This window comes from Suillus bovinus (genome assembly GCF_016758785.1).
Source record: "Suillus bovinus strain UH-Sbo-P2 chromosome Unknown EDB93scaffold_40, whole genome shotgun sequence".
Lineage (NCBI taxonomy): Eukaryota > Fungi > Basidiomycota > Agaricomycetes > Boletales > Suillaceae > Suillus > Suillus bovinus.
Window position 1 is genome coordinate 261,913 of NW_024542096.1, and position 13,491 is coordinate 275,403.

Consider the following 13,491-nt stretch of genomic DNA (forward strand, 5'->3'; position numbering starts at 1 on the left):
GATTCAGCTCAGCAGCGGTTGGTCAACGTAGTGTTTGGATGGAGTGCCTCTCAGAATGATGCAACGATGCGACATGGCAACATGTTTAAAATAGTTCTCAATGTCAAGAAGTTTGTGCCATCAAAGTTAAACAGCGGGGTTAATTTTGCAACACATCTTCCAAAGCCGCTTCGCGCGAAAACTCTACCTATTATTGACTTGCAAATAAGGTATATAATTCAAGCTTGCAAGCAGGCCAGCAAGCTGGTCAAAAGCTCATGTCTAACGAGCACCCAATATAGGCACTCCCGTCTATGCAGAAGTTATTATACGTAGGACCTACCCCAAGCCAAATCCTTGTAAAGGTTTCGTATTACATCGTTCATGGTGAGGGTTATGATCCTGATGGAAAGTAAATGTGGGAAGTAAATGTCATGCTCAGGCGGAGCGTGGAGCAACTTACGTGTGAGGAGTGATACGCAGGAAGTGTGCAAGTGAACCTTCCCATCAATTGATTCAGCTTTTATAATCACCTCCTGGCCATAAGCACATACCCTTATACCAGCCAAGAACTCCCTCAGTTTTGAGGGTTCTCCATAAACAATCTATTGGACTCTTGTACAGTGCCCCTACGACCCTCCCATCAGGTAATTTCGTGGTGGGCTGATTGTACATTCTCGTAAGTGCCTGAAAGTGACACGTCAACGGTGAATTCAAACAAAAACAAAAATGGGTTGACTTACAGTATCGGCGGGCTGCATGACAAGGCACTACAAAGGTCATTCAGGGGGGGTATGACGGCATACTCAAACGGGGACATACCACGCAAACACCGGAAACCGAGCTGCTCGCAAGGAACGTCCACACACTGTCACCGGGAAGAATGGCATTTCCGACGAGCTGGTTCTTAGTCCAGTTATATGTCGGTAGTTGAACAGATGAGCCCATTGCTGTACGAAGAATAGCAGCATCCATGCCACGGAGGTAACCGCGAATACCCTCGGTCCGCCATATTGTAGCCAGGGCATCGAGAGAGTTCTTATAATGGCGTTGTGTTCCTATAGGAAGGGCGGGCGAGTATGCCTTGAGACATATTAGTCACTGGTGGATGGCTAAAAAGTCTGATTACCTGCATACGAGCCTTTACGAGAAACAAGGGATTTCCGATTATAGCTGTGTTCAAAATATGTAAGCAAAATCGTTTATGAGCGCATAACAAACAAACCTCCAACAGCACCACTGGCTGCACCAGCCACCAAGGACGTGATAGGTATCTGGTCTGCACTCGACCAACCGCATACACGATTGATAGTCCGTCGAAATGGCTCATAAAAACCTGCAGGAACCTCAGATCAAGGTACAAAACTGCTTCACATGTCACTTACTCAGGCGAGACCCATTCAGTGGAATCTAAACTTAGAGTAAGCATTGAATCTTATCATCAAAATTCTTTACTTGCCTGATACGCATACTATAAAACATCCTCGTGAGAAAGGTAAGCTGAAAATTTTTGAATCGTCATACCGCTACACCTAGTCCGCGTTGCATACCGCGGATACCTTCATTTCTCCATGTTTTTATCATTGCGTCGAAAGCATTATTGTACACCTTGAGACCGCCGCCCTTGGCAAGCTCTCCTTGCAATTGCAGTCGAGTCTTGGCTACCTGTTTTCTCCAGGGTAAGTAATAGAGTCTGCGCACTAGTTCAAACGCTAACCTCAGCGGGGTTGGATATTGTCACCTGCGTTCATGCATTTAGCAAACCGATATGAGAAGTAAACAAACTACTAACAGCTATACAGGCTGCCAAGCCACCGCATAGAAAGCTTTCTGTGGTTGAGAGTTGACGGGCACTGGTGGACATGGTTGGTACCTGCGGAAGAAGTAGCAAGTTTTGATGGCGCAGCTAGCCTTGAGGAAGTGAAGATTATGACTAAGAGCGTATAACGAGAGATGGAAGTACCGAACCCCATTAGCAGTGCACATCCCCGAATGCCAACAAGATTCAATATTCAGCGCTCAGCGCTAACCTGAAAACGAGTAAAATCGCTTTTGGTAATTTATTTTCTTCTTGATCAGACTAAATAAATCCGGTTGCGTGATGGATGGTCACACGTTTTGCAGGATTGTAACAAACAATCACATTTTCGCCCCAAAAGTAAAGATAGTATTTGTTGCTGGACATAGCATCATACGAGCTCATCCTCCGACATTGTTCGTCACCGCGGCTACATGCCTCCTCCACATGGCACACACCGCACCGCATCCAAAAGTACTAGTCCTGCCTTGCCACCCGATCATCGGTGACCGGTTTTTACGGAAGTCGCCGTGACTTGAACTCCATACGCCCGCGTGGTCAGCCGCTTATCCCATTTCGTGACATTCAGTAGTTCTGTTACCATCATGATACATCAACCGTAAACTCATACCATCATGGTGCTCATCATAAAAGCATAGCATTTAGGTGGTAGGATAAACTGATTTGAACCAATCTGATCCTCAGTCCTTCTGATCATACTGATGGAGTGTGCTGTACCCTCACAGTGTCCGGCTTAAAGTAGCAATGTCCGCTCACTGTACACATGCAACTTCAAAGATCCCGACTAGGTACGTCTGATATGAAAGCATACTGTCGTCATATCAGCATGATGCTCCTGATCACAGTCGCACTTTGTTTGAAAGGAAGTTTGACTTCGAGTGCTGGGACCGCGGGACATTGCAAATTCGTTAGAGAAAATCCCATATACAGGAGGGTCTATTCCTGTGTTTCGCTAGCTTCATCAGAACTCTATATGACGTATTAATAAGGCGGTCGCGAGAGTTGCGCTACTGGTGCATACATTCTCCCCGCCCATGGCTGTAAATCCCAACGACACACTCGGTGCTCTCCAAGTGGGGGGCGCGATCATGGTGTTTTTGTTTGGAATTGAAACTTTGCAGACCTATTACTACTTCAAAAGATATCCGAACGATCGTCTCTGGTTAAAGCTACTGGTGAGTATTTCAACATTTACAAAGTATCAGCCTTATGCCTCTTAGGTGGTCTGGATATGGTGAGCAGATCCTTTCAAATCCATCCGCCTCCTAACGGCTGAATGCCAGGCTGGAAGAAATCGGCCACACAATCTCTGTTTTAACTGGAATGTATCTCCTTACCGTAACAGAGTTTGGTGACCCAGACGCGCTCGCCGTGACCACCATGCCGATTGGCTACGCATGGTCAATCGTATTCAGCGGCTCAGTGGGATCTATCGTGGAGGTATCACGTCGTCTTCTCAATTCCCAAAACTTGCCGAGTCTTATGTGAAAAATACAGATATTCTTTGCGCACCGTATGTACGTGCTGTCAAAAACGTTGTATCTACCATCCATCGCCTGGGCTCTTGCGGCATTCCGATTCGTGGGGAGCATGATCGCGGCGTCCAAGGTGTTTGGAAGCATATCTTTATCCGTCTTCTCGACAAAATGGCGGTGGTTGATCACCGCCTGCTTTGCTGCAGGTGCTGGAGCCGACCTCATTGTCGCAGGAGGCCAGTGTTATTACATTTATCGCGAAAAACGCATTGCGATGGGACCGTGAGTAATGAGCCGGTCGCCATCCTATTATAAGCTAACCGATTACAGGACGACGATGAAACTACTCGACCGCCTCTTGACATATACCGTCGGTAAGAGACAAATCGAAAATATTTTCTTCCAAAAATGAATCATCTTGCAGAAACTGGCCTGGTCCTAAGGTACAGTAGTATGCTGGAGACAACAGATTCGTCTAACCACCAACACTAAGCATGAGCGCAGTTGTCATTCTCATCATATGGGGTACAACTCCACATAGCTGTGAGAACTTTATCCAGATCATATAACTTTAATCTTGCTGATGCATTCAGTCTGGTGGTTTGGCATCTTCCTATTTTATACAGAGGGTAATGACTCCATTCTCATCCCTCTGCAAGCGCTTATCTCTTTGTTCCTTAGTTTTTGCAAACTCTTTGATGGCATCGTGAGTGATTTAGGACTGCGAATCACGAAAGAGTGGGGAACTCAATCCTTGTGTAGTCTGAACACTCGACGGGTCCAGGACGATGTTGTTGGTGGAACTGTCATCAGTCTGCCGCGCAATCCACAGATCCGTAGTGCAGATCGTTCCGTAGGAGACGTAAGCGCAAGTTATGGTTTTCTTTACAGCCGTGACGTTACTCATTCAATATGTAGCGCAACCACCATTTCATGAGAGATCTCTCAAAGTCTGAATATGACATGGACATCGAACGTTATGAACTCCCACACGAGATCTCTTCCAACAGTTCTGCATACACACGTGATCAACGACAGGCGGTATGTTTTTCCCTCGTATCCGTCTTGTAGGATTGGTTCTCACCACGAGATCAGACACATCCATCAAATATCGCTATTTCAATTTCTCGAGACGTTTGCGTTAAACACGATAGGCTGACGGAGTTGGACCGTCAGGCCTCTCAGGAATAACGCTCTCGCCGGCGTGTATCGTTACTTATGTACCAAGAGTACTGTTATTTACAAAGACAATGATGTATCACAAGAATAATTATTTGCAGTCATTTTGAGTAGATGTGATGTGATGACTTTCTCATTAAGCAGATGATACAAATATAAGTACAATAATCTCAGGAATTACATTCTGTACAAATATAAATCAGCACATACGTCGTGCTGCTTGTCCTTAGTCTCGAGCGAGAAATCATTCGAAAGTTTGCCAGCCGTCTTCTACACTTCGCCTATGCGCGATTATGAATATATCGCAAAGTCAGATAGATAAAGACTAACCCATAAATTTGGAGCCCATGGAAGACAACTTTGGACCGCGACCGGTAGCAGCACCAGTGCCGGTGCCGGTGCCAGCTTGACCACCGCCGACGCCAGAGTCTTCATACTCATCAACATCACGCTCATACCCGCGGCTACGGCCGTCGCCGATGATGCACTGGTCAAAGGTATCGTCGTATCCGCCACCAACTTGGCCGGCTCCGAGGACATCCACGTCCTGACCGCCGCGATTACCGGCCATTCCAGGATCCGTGTCGCAATATTCATCGCCTTGATTTAAGCTCTGCTGATCTTGTCGACCGACGCGGCCTTCATTTCCATTTCCTGTGTATCCACCAGCCTGGCCAGTCCTGCTGCCCCCGTATGATCCCGAAAGCGTGGGGTCTCCCCCGGGCACAGTGCGTTGACCGCCGATAGGGGCATCATATTTTGAGGAGTCGTCAAAGTCCCCTCAAAGATATTAAGTCTGTCTGGGATTTTGTAAACAAATTCGAGCGACATACGTGACCGTTGGTTTCCTTGATCGTAAGACATTATTGGTGATTGGGTGTTGTGGTTGAGAAGACGAGAAAAAATACGTAGAACCGGGGGTGTACATATGCCATGTGGAGCTCAGGTGGAGCGGGTAAACGTGAAAAGGGTATTTGCAAAATTGCAAATTTGGTTTATCTAGCCCTTTGTCGACACTGAGCAAATGCCATGCTACTTTATGTTCCTGAACAAAGATTTGATTCCAGTGATTGAAGTTACTGTTGTGTGTGGTTAATTGAGTTCAAGGACGGGGATGGAGTGGGGCTAAGCACGAGGAGTCAAAGTTGAGGTACAGACTTGTGTCCTGTCAGTGGCTCGCTTGGACTCAGAAAGTGTCAGGAAGTCTGTCAAAGCCGCTGCACGATGTCACTATCATCCCGCACAACCTCCATGCCGCATCAGAATCTTTTACCTCCATTTCTGATCCCTGCAAGTCTCTCACGCATGCTACTACTTCCTCTGTCCCGCCTAGGGTATAGCACGGGTATACCCGCGGGTCGGAAGATCAACGTTTCAACACCGTACCCGTAGTATTACCCGCGGTGTTGCATTCACCCGCGGGTACACAAACAAAATATAGTGATGTCACTACGTAAAATAACCTCACCCAACGCTCTCGTCCTCTCGTTTTCTTTTCTTCAGAGACTTCATAATCTTAGTAAGGTCACTTACCGAACTTCATTACTCGTGTGCATTCGATGAGTATCATGGACAGGTTGTTGTCCTTTTCGAGCAAAAGCAAGACTGATCCGCTCCCGAGCCCTTGGAGTCCTGGAAGGGGCGGACACCTCCAGCAGGGAGTTTGCACTTGCGTGCCCCACAAGGGAAGAAATGAACTAGATGTCCATCGAGATCCTAGACAGTCACAGCGTCAAGCTTAAAAAACGAATAGACTGCTGGATGCCAAGTTTTCTTGAGCGCGTCTGTGAGTGAAAATTAATCAAGGTCCAAGCAGACACGAGAAATAAGTCCACGTACTTAGATCAGCTTTGTCATCCTGTTCGGCGGCAGGAGATGCATCATTTTCATCGATATCAATCACTTCCGGAGCAGCGGAGTGCAACTCGGAGGGGGCTGCTTCGACCTGTGGAAGGATAAGCTTAACACGTTTTGCAACATTATCCGCTATGGACTGCAGACTCGACGATGATACATCTGAAGTTTCTGAACGTGTTGTAGTAGACTCGGCAAGCGAGGCCGTGTCATTGGCAGTAAACTGATTAACCACAATGATGGCGTGAATGGAGTATCGAGAAATGTACTAGAGTCTGTCCTCACTTTACACCGTTGAATCACCGAGTTGTTCAAGCAGCGAGAGATAGGATCGAAGCAGCAGGTCATGGGGAGCCGTTGCAGACTTGCAGTCAACGACCTCCGAAAAATAAGGCTCGTAGTTGGTGGTGAATCATGTCCAATATATAACGTCGTAAGGTCGCGAACGCGCCAGTTCCCGACTTCGCCGACCGGCGCCCATATTCATCGTCGTGTGTGGTATTCTCTTGGTCGATCGACTCTGGGCCGGGCAAGTCATGCGTTCAAAGTGCGAGCTAGCAATACAGTCAGACGAGACGCGAAAACGCTGACATAAGAAATTCCCGATTTGCGTATCTTTGTCCTGCTCGGCAAGCTGTCTTTAACCGACTTTTTTTTCCAGTTCATGGTCGAATGGAGCGAGCTAGAGAGGGTCGACAAACTCAGCGACAAAGGCAATACACCAACTACCTTCATCGAAGAGATCGATGTGCTCAATCGAGGCTCAGAGAGTGCGCCAGGGTGGAATATCGATGCACTTTTGATGATGGCCTCAATGCGATGGTCAAAAGTTATTTTTGCCATGTCGAAAAGAGTAAATGCTCGCAACACATCTTGCCGACTTCTTCCATTCTGCCAATCGCCGTTCTGCCACGAAGCCAATTATTCCTTTCTGCCCCCGACATTAAAGTCTGAACTCCTTTGGAAGTCGGGAAACTGCGAAGAAGTTCGGAGATAGTGCGGCTATACCCGTGACCCATACCGTGCTAACGTGTAGGGTATGACCACGGGTGCCACATCTCGACAGCGTACCCGTGACCCTAATACCCGTGCTATATCCTATACCCGCCTGCCAACACCATATTATTGTCTGCAGCTCCCAGGCTACGGTTGTCATATCCTTATCCCAGGTGACTGACGACAAGCTGACAAGGATGACAAAAGACAGGAATATCATCAGGATGACGTAGACATAAGGTAGGGTGGTCGTGATGAATCAGAGTGATTAGACTTTCTAACCGCTCGGAACTGAAATCCCGATCACGAGTCCAAACTTTGTCACCATTAAACTCTCGGCGAGGCCTTTCACATGTCATCTCAACTGTAAATGGAGTGCCAAACGCCATGTTTCTGGTAGTACATTGAATCTATTAATTACAGTCACAGTTTGAGGGTAGGTATGCTGCGAGCCCAGCGCAATCTATCTAGACATCTAATGCCACTCGACGCTTTTACGAATTTTACACTATAACAAAAATATTTCGGTTGATCATGAGCTTCACTGCCATTAAGAAAAAAAATCCTAGAATATTGAAGATCGCCGCAAACACGATCATTCCAGAGTAGCCGCCGTGTTGGCTTGCATAGATGGCACCTCCAATAGGACTTCCAACCAAGGATCTGCCGGATAATAATTAGGCTCTCGTCAAAAAGCAAGCTGCAACGAGGGACCTACGGAATAGACATAAAAGCGTAGGACATCCCAACGCGCGTACCAAAATTTTCTGGCGGTGAAATTTGTGCTGTAACAGCGACATCCAATCCCATCGTCGCGCCCGCAAATAAGCCGTACATCACAGCGAATGCCGCTAGGGTTGCCGTGTCATGCGCAAATAGCCACAGCGCAATACATGAAATGCCGGCTAGTAGAGCAGAGGGAATCATGAGGTTAAATCTTCCAAGTTTGTCCGCGAACCACCCTGGAACAATGCGACCGATAGTGTTTGTGGCATTCATGATCGCTAGCAGAGAAAACCCGAGATTTTGGGATAAGCCCTGTGCTTGTGCGTATTGGACAATATAAGTGGAAGGGATAAATAAGCCTGTACGTGATTTAGTAATCAGCATCCATCACTGCGCATGACCCTATGATACTCACCAAGGCATATCAGAGCGTATGCAATACACACCATCATGTATTTTGTGTCGCGGAATGACTTGGTGTCTATCCACGGTGTGTTTTTATTTTTAGGCAAAGGACTCGAAATTGTGAGTGTTGCGATGATGCAGCACGCGAGTGCAAGGAACCCCTGTATCCGGACTGCCCATGCGAACCCGACAGTGCCGAGGAGGCGTTGAAGCAGTAGAGGAAACACGGCACCGCCTTCAAATATAATTAGAGTCCATTTATAGGCAGTTAATTGAAGGGTACTTGCCTGCACCAGAGCCACCGAGGACGATACCACTAGATGTGCCTGCAAAATGGCGGAAGCGAGCAGTTGACGCGGCAATGCATGGATTATACCTATATTTTATGATGAGACTCATCCCCAGGACAATGAGATAAATTTAGGCAAAACTCACACCAGTCCGGCCCCCAATCCAAGTAGAAAGCCTTGAGCGATCATAAACTCGTAGTACCGAGTTGCTAATGATGTCATCATTAAACTGAGCGTGTATATAAGCGTCCCAGATGCTAGCAACGGGGTGGGCCCATAGGCGTCGAATAAGCGACCGATCAATCCGCCCTTTGGTGACAACATAAGTGAGAGCTTATATTCAAAGTGGTGATCTACTAACAGAGAACATCATGACCCAAAGCTGGAGTCCGCCGATCCAGGATATTGCCGAGGGTGAATAGGCGGAAAGTTGATGCTCGGCATACCATGCCTGGTAAGTTCCGAATGAAGACACTTGCCCCATGGTCGCGAAACTTCCTAGGAAGCCGCCAAAGATTGTGAGGCAACCTAGAAAACCACCTTCAGCCCATAGACTTGTTGGAATAGATGTCTGGTTATGGTGTGCTTCGGGCCAAGTCAGGACACTGGAGTTTTTTGATTCGAGGTCCTGGCGCTGGGACTCGAGGGATGATGAGGGATCATAGGGTGCGCGTGCGAGTTGGCCAAAGATGTTTTGATGCTTCGACTCTGAGTCCTGACGGGAGTCCAAGGACGGCGTATGTGCAGTTCCGGTCATGGCTGATTGGGGGATATTTTGTTTCGAGAGCAGCAGGACGTGCGGGAAGGTGTGGACGGACTTGAGGTCTATTAGTAAATGAATGGTAATATCATAATGAGTGTCTTACCTCGGTCGGGTACAACGGATTGAGGAGTTAGTGTTCACTTCCGAGTCATTATATGTAGTTCTGTAATTAAGTGCTCGCCGCATGCGGTAATCGAAAAGCAAAATAACAGGATAAAATTCTTATGGGGATGCATTCACAGCTATTCATGTGAGTGCCCCATGCCCTGAATCGGATCCGCGAGATAGAATACCAGAAGCCCTGCTATGTCAGTACAGCGGTTAAAAGAAATAGAAATACACACTGGATCGATCTTAATTATTGTAACATGACCGGTTGGTAAATAGACCACATGGTGGATAGCCCATCACCATTGCCGTAACATTCGAGACGCGATGAAAGCTTCGGGGGCCATTATTCTTAGAATGGAGAGCGGAGAGTCACTTCAATTTACTCAGCATACTTACATCGTTCCACATGATTACTTTCTTTGTTTGAGTCAGAGGTCAGTGGTCAATGGTCTGGCACACCGCTCAGGCGCTAAGTTTTACAATTCCGTTGATGGCGGAGTGCCTTGAGGTAACCCGGTGATTAAGATACTGCAAATCTGATAAAAACTTGAATTAGTATGGTTCAAGATTTAGTGATTGTGGTCAGGCTCACGATGATTGATGTAGTGAAGACAAAGCGATGACTGATGCGGTCATACAAAGCACGAGCTTCGGGCCGTGTCGGTGCACTTCGAAACCGCTTACTCAATAGCTTGTATGAATTCAAGAAGTACATATTTTTTAAATATAGGATCTGACTTGCATGCACTAGGATTAGAGTATGACGTCTGGTTGACAGGCTAATTAGCCGCACGTCGCCATTTTCTCCATCGAGACTCACATCATCATCATCTCATCATCATCTCATCATCATCATCTCATCATCAGGCCGGTCTCATCATCCGAGTCATTCACTGGGTTTCCAGTGGGCGAATTTGAATGGTTTCAAATATAGACCTTCAACTATGTATATTAGATACTAAAGCTCCAAGCCTCTGTCGACGTCAGCATTGTTTAGAATATCATGGTGTTCTGGGTCCAGTAGACACAGATTCACCCAAATTGACAGTATGTTTTCGGAGGTACATTCAGAGCGCACACGTACGCGGGAACTAGCAGCCATCACAGTGAGCTCGCATCGCAGCATACACCGCGGCTCTCTCAGGACACCAAGCCAAATCAAAAAATCTGTGCACCTAGATACATATGATGTCTCGCCCTACAGCAAGTGGACTGCCAGTTTTGTTCTAGTCCCAGCTGCATGAAATCTTCACCTTGTAAGATATTACTGGCGGATCTTATGCACAGCTACATAGTGATAACTCCGGAGAGTCGTTACCATCGTGACATCAAGGGTATACTATGCTTTACTGGTAGTACCTTATGGTGCCACGAAGTGTCGGCGGTTAAATGTCTGCAGTAAAGGCTGAGATTACATTTCATCGAGTTCAGACCCGTCAACCAGTTTGGTGTTTCTATTCGTAGTACGCGTGATCACATGCGCTCCCAAAAATTCTTTGTACCGGACTCAGAATCCGATTCGGCCGACCCAAGTCAATATCAGGGCTGCGTCAACGTGTCCAGTTTAACGCCGACCTCATGTGACGCGCCAAGTCTCGCGTCGCGCGTTACGACATGATGGCACCTCTATCATTTATGGCGCCATTAATACCTTGGATTTTGTTTTGATCATCAAATGGCTCCCACAGCATCATGTCTCCGTGCCCTTTCTCGCCACACACGAGCTATTCCGAGATCGTTAACAAAAACGTCATTTCAGGCCGCCAGCTACTCGCTGTTGGCGCGTCAACAGCCGGCCCAGAGCGCGTGGGTGGTCAATCAGCACGTGAGTCAGAATAGTCGATCGAGGGAAAAAAGTATCATGAACCGCTTCAGGTGCCTAAGGCTATCAGAGGGTTGAAGACGCTCGACTTTGCTGGTTCAAAAGAAGTCGTGTACGAACGCAGTGATTGGCCCCTGGCAAAACTTCAAAACTATTTCAAAAATGACACGCTAGCCCTTATTGGCTATGGATCACAAGGACATGGTCAGGGCTTGAATGCTCGTGATAATGGTCTGAATGTGATCGTTGGCGTCCGCAAGGATGGAGAAAGTTGGAGACAGGCAGTAGAGGATGGATGGGTTGGTTACCTCTCAAAAATGCAAATAATTTTTGACAATTTTTGGTATAGGTACCCGGAGAATCGCTTTTTTCCATCGAGGAAGCCATTGGCAGGGGTACGATCATCATGAATCTACTCTCAGATGCAGCACAGTCATCGACATGGTCTCATATCTCTCCTCTCATAACGAAGGGCAAGACACTCTACTTCTCCCATGGGTTTTCAGTGGTATACAAAGACCAAACAAATGTGATTCCCCCCAAGGACGTCGACGTTATTCTAGTAGCGCCAAAAGGATCTGGTCGCACCGTCCGAACCTTGTTCAAGGAGGGCAGAGGCATCAACTCCAGCGTCGCCGTTTTTCAAGACGTAACTGGCAAAGCAATGGAGAAAGCCGTAGCTATTGGAGTCGGTATCGGTTCTGGCTACATGTACGAAACAACCTTCGAGAAGGAAGTGTTCTCGGATCTGACTGGTGAACGTGGTGTGGTAAGTACGCTACCATCGATCTGCATGCATACGCTAAGATCGAGCCTCTCTTCTAGTTGGCAGCAGCTATCCGTCAGTCTATCGCTGTCATGCCATTGATTGTAGTCTGACTGGTTGGCCATTTACAGAGGGATTGTTCTGCGCACAATACAAGGTGCTTCGTGCAAATGGCCATTCGCCTTCAGAGGCATTCAACGAAACCGTCGAAGAAGCCACTCAATCCCTATATCCTTTGATCGGAGAAAAAGGGTAAATATCTCTATAATTCTGGAATCACGAGTCATCAACTTATAACTATCTACAGCATGGATTACATGTTCAACGCTTGCTCCACCACCGCCCGACGAGGAGCCCTCGACTGGGCGCCGATCTTCGAAGCAACAAATCGTCCAGTATTCGAAAAGCTTTATGAAAGCGTCAAGAATGGCACTGAAACAAGCAAAGTACTCGAATTCAACGGACGCTCCACTTATCGCGAAGACTTGACGAGAGAGTTGAAAGAGATCGACGATCAGGAGATCTGGAGAGTCGGAAAAGTCGTCCGTTCGTTGCGTCCTGACTACAAACCAGCTGAGCATTGATCTTCGGTATGATGTAAAAACAAAAAAACGCGGCGGTGCAAGCGCGGCCAGGCAATTTTAGGTTGTATCTCTACAGCCGATCCAATTTTTTTTTTTTTGGGTTTGATGAAGTCCTTGGGAAACAGACTTTGTGAGAATTTTATTAGTACCTATCAACCGCCGGCGTATGACGTACCCATTTTAGTCACGATGTCGAATTCGCAAGCAATGAGTCTACACTGCGACGAACGTGCACTTCTGAGCCTTCAACTGTGGGTAGTAGAATCAGTGAGTGTTTGTCACGGGTCGCGGAATGATTCTGTTCTTTTCTTGATAACGTTAGCAGGGATAGGGATCACCGGAAAATCAGCGACTGCATTTTCAAGAAGCCCAGTGATGGAGCTAGACTATAAACAGTAAGTCTAGTAATACGCTGGATCATGACTTTTGTTGAAACATTGACGATTAAAGAATGGAGTGTGGCAGTTATGATAGTAGTTGATGCTACTGGGATTATCCCCCTGTCATGGTAGATTGGTTCACCCTATCGAAGAGGCAGAGACTCCCAAAAATCCAAGCACTGACTCCGTCGTCATCAACAATAGAAGTCACGGTGATGACCATTTTCGATATGTACGAGGTCACCGAGATCATATCGAAGGTGATAAGTGTTTCATAGCACATGTACCCAGGCTATTGCTAGATCTGATTGGCATGAAACGACCTGTACAGTACGCATGGTA

At 47.0% G+C, this 13,491-nt stretch overlaps 5 protein-coding genes across 5 annotated transcripts; 2 read left to right on the forward strand and 3 right to left on the reverse strand.

Annotated features, from left to right (window-relative positions):
• Positions 1-32: 32 nt before the first annotated feature.
• On the reverse strand, positions 33-2,020 carry EDB93DRAFT_1155043 (mitochondrial carrier domain-containing protein). Its single transcript, XM_041449846.1, has 12 exons — positions 1,772-2,020; positions 1,697-1,720; positions 1,504-1,644; positions 1,439-1,450; positions 1,365-1,389; positions 1,205-1,315; positions 1,109-1,152; positions 802-1,062; positions 723-749; positions 534-666; positions 443-479; positions 33-381 (listed from the first exon to the last, which is right to left on the reverse strand). The coding sequence occupies exons 1-12, from the start codon at positions 1,841-1,843 to the stop codon at positions 306-308; spliced, it is 963 nt and encodes a 320-aa protein (XP_041306281.1). The 5' UTR covers positions 1,844-2,020; the 3' UTR covers positions 33-305.
• Positions 2,021-2,641: 621 nt separating this feature from the next.
• On the forward strand, positions 2,642-4,565 carry EDB93DRAFT_1155059 (uncharacterized protein). The gene is made up of 11 exons (XM_041449847.1): positions 2,642-2,973; positions 3,019-3,032; positions 3,082-3,238; positions 3,296-3,555; positions 3,604-3,647; positions 3,698-3,716; positions 3,767-3,816; positions 3,867-3,902; positions 3,955-3,979; positions 4,036-4,314; positions 4,369-4,565. The coding sequence occupies exons 1-10, from the start codon at positions 2,833-2,835 to the stop codon at positions 4,208-4,210; spliced, it is 921 nt and encodes a 306-aa protein (XP_041306282.1). The 5' UTR covers positions 2,642-2,832; the 3' UTR covers positions 4,211-4,314; positions 4,369-4,565.
• Positions 4,566-4,571: 6 nt separating this feature from the next.
• Positions 4,572-5,693, reverse strand: EDB93DRAFT_1155069 (uncharacterized protein). Its single transcript, XM_041449848.1, has 3 exons — positions 5,286-5,693; positions 4,783-5,232; positions 4,572-4,733 (listed from the first exon to the last, which is right to left on the reverse strand). The coding sequence occupies exons 1-3, from the start codon at positions 5,314-5,316 to the stop codon at positions 4,723-4,725; spliced, it is 492 nt and encodes a 163-aa protein (XP_041306283.1). The 5' UTR covers positions 5,317-5,693; the 3' UTR covers positions 4,572-4,722.
• A 1,691-nt stretch (positions 5,694-7,384) lies between these two features.
• EDB93DRAFT_1291223 (MFS general substrate transporter) lies at positions 7,385-9,480 on the reverse strand (the record flags this gene model as incomplete). Its single annotated transcript, XM_041454562.1, has 7 exons — positions 7,385-7,965; positions 8,021-8,387; positions 8,444-8,668; positions 8,721-8,809; positions 8,869-9,032; positions 9,085-9,294; positions 9,328-9,480. 7 exons carry the CDS (start codon positions 9,478-9,480, stop codon positions 7,806-7,808), a joined length of 1,368 nt encoding a protein of 455 aa, XP_041306284.1. The 3' UTR covers positions 7,385-7,805.
• Positions 9,481-11,272: 1,792 nt separating this feature from the next.
• Positions 11,273-12,769, forward strand: EDB93DRAFT_1251878 (uncharacterized protein; the record flags this gene model as incomplete). Its single annotated transcript, XM_041453215.1, has 6 exons — positions 11,273-11,422; positions 11,473-11,718; positions 11,769-12,188; positions 12,245-12,260; positions 12,317-12,437; positions 12,493-12,769. 6 exons carry the CDS (start codon positions 11,273-11,275, stop codon positions 12,767-12,769), a joined length of 1,230 nt encoding a protein of 409 aa, XP_041306285.1.
• Between the last annotated feature and the right edge of the window lie 722 nt (positions 12,770-13,491).

Excerpts from the sequence above, each read along its gene's own strand:
- EDB93DRAFT_1155043 (XM_041449846.1), bottom strand. The coding sequence starts at position 1,843 with ATGTCCACCAGTGCCCGTCAACTCTCAACCACAGAAAGCTTTCTATGC. Across the intron at positions 1,063-1,108 it reads TCGTAAAGGCTCGTATGCAG|GCATACTCGCCCGCCCTTCC; the intron begins GTAATCAGACTT and ends ATATGTCTCAAG. Across the intron at positions 750-801 it reads CGGTTTCCGGTGTTTGCGTG|TGCCTTGTCATGCAGCCCGC; the intron begins GTATGTCCCCGT and ends TGACCTTTGTAG.
- EDB93DRAFT_1155059 (XM_041449847.1), top strand. The coding sequence starts at position 2,833 with ATGGCTGTAAATCCCAACGACACACTCGGTGCTCTCCAAGTGGGGGGC. Across the intron at positions 3,903-3,954 it reads CTTCCTATTTTATACAGAGG|TTTTTGCAAACTCTTTGATG; the intron begins GTAATGACTCCA and ends TTTGTTCCTTAG. Across the intron at positions 3,980-4,035 it reads GCAAACTCTTTGATGGCATC|TCTGAACACTCGACGGGTCC; the intron begins GTGAGTGATTTA and ends ATCCTTGTGTAG.
- EDB93DRAFT_1155069 (XM_041449848.1), bottom strand. The coding sequence starts at position 5,316 with ATGTCTTACGATCAAGGAAACCAACGGTCAC. Across the intron at positions 5,233-5,285 it reads TCAAGGAAACCAACGGTCAC|GGGACTTTGACGACTCCTCA; the intron begins GTATGTCGCTCG and ends AATATCTTTGAG.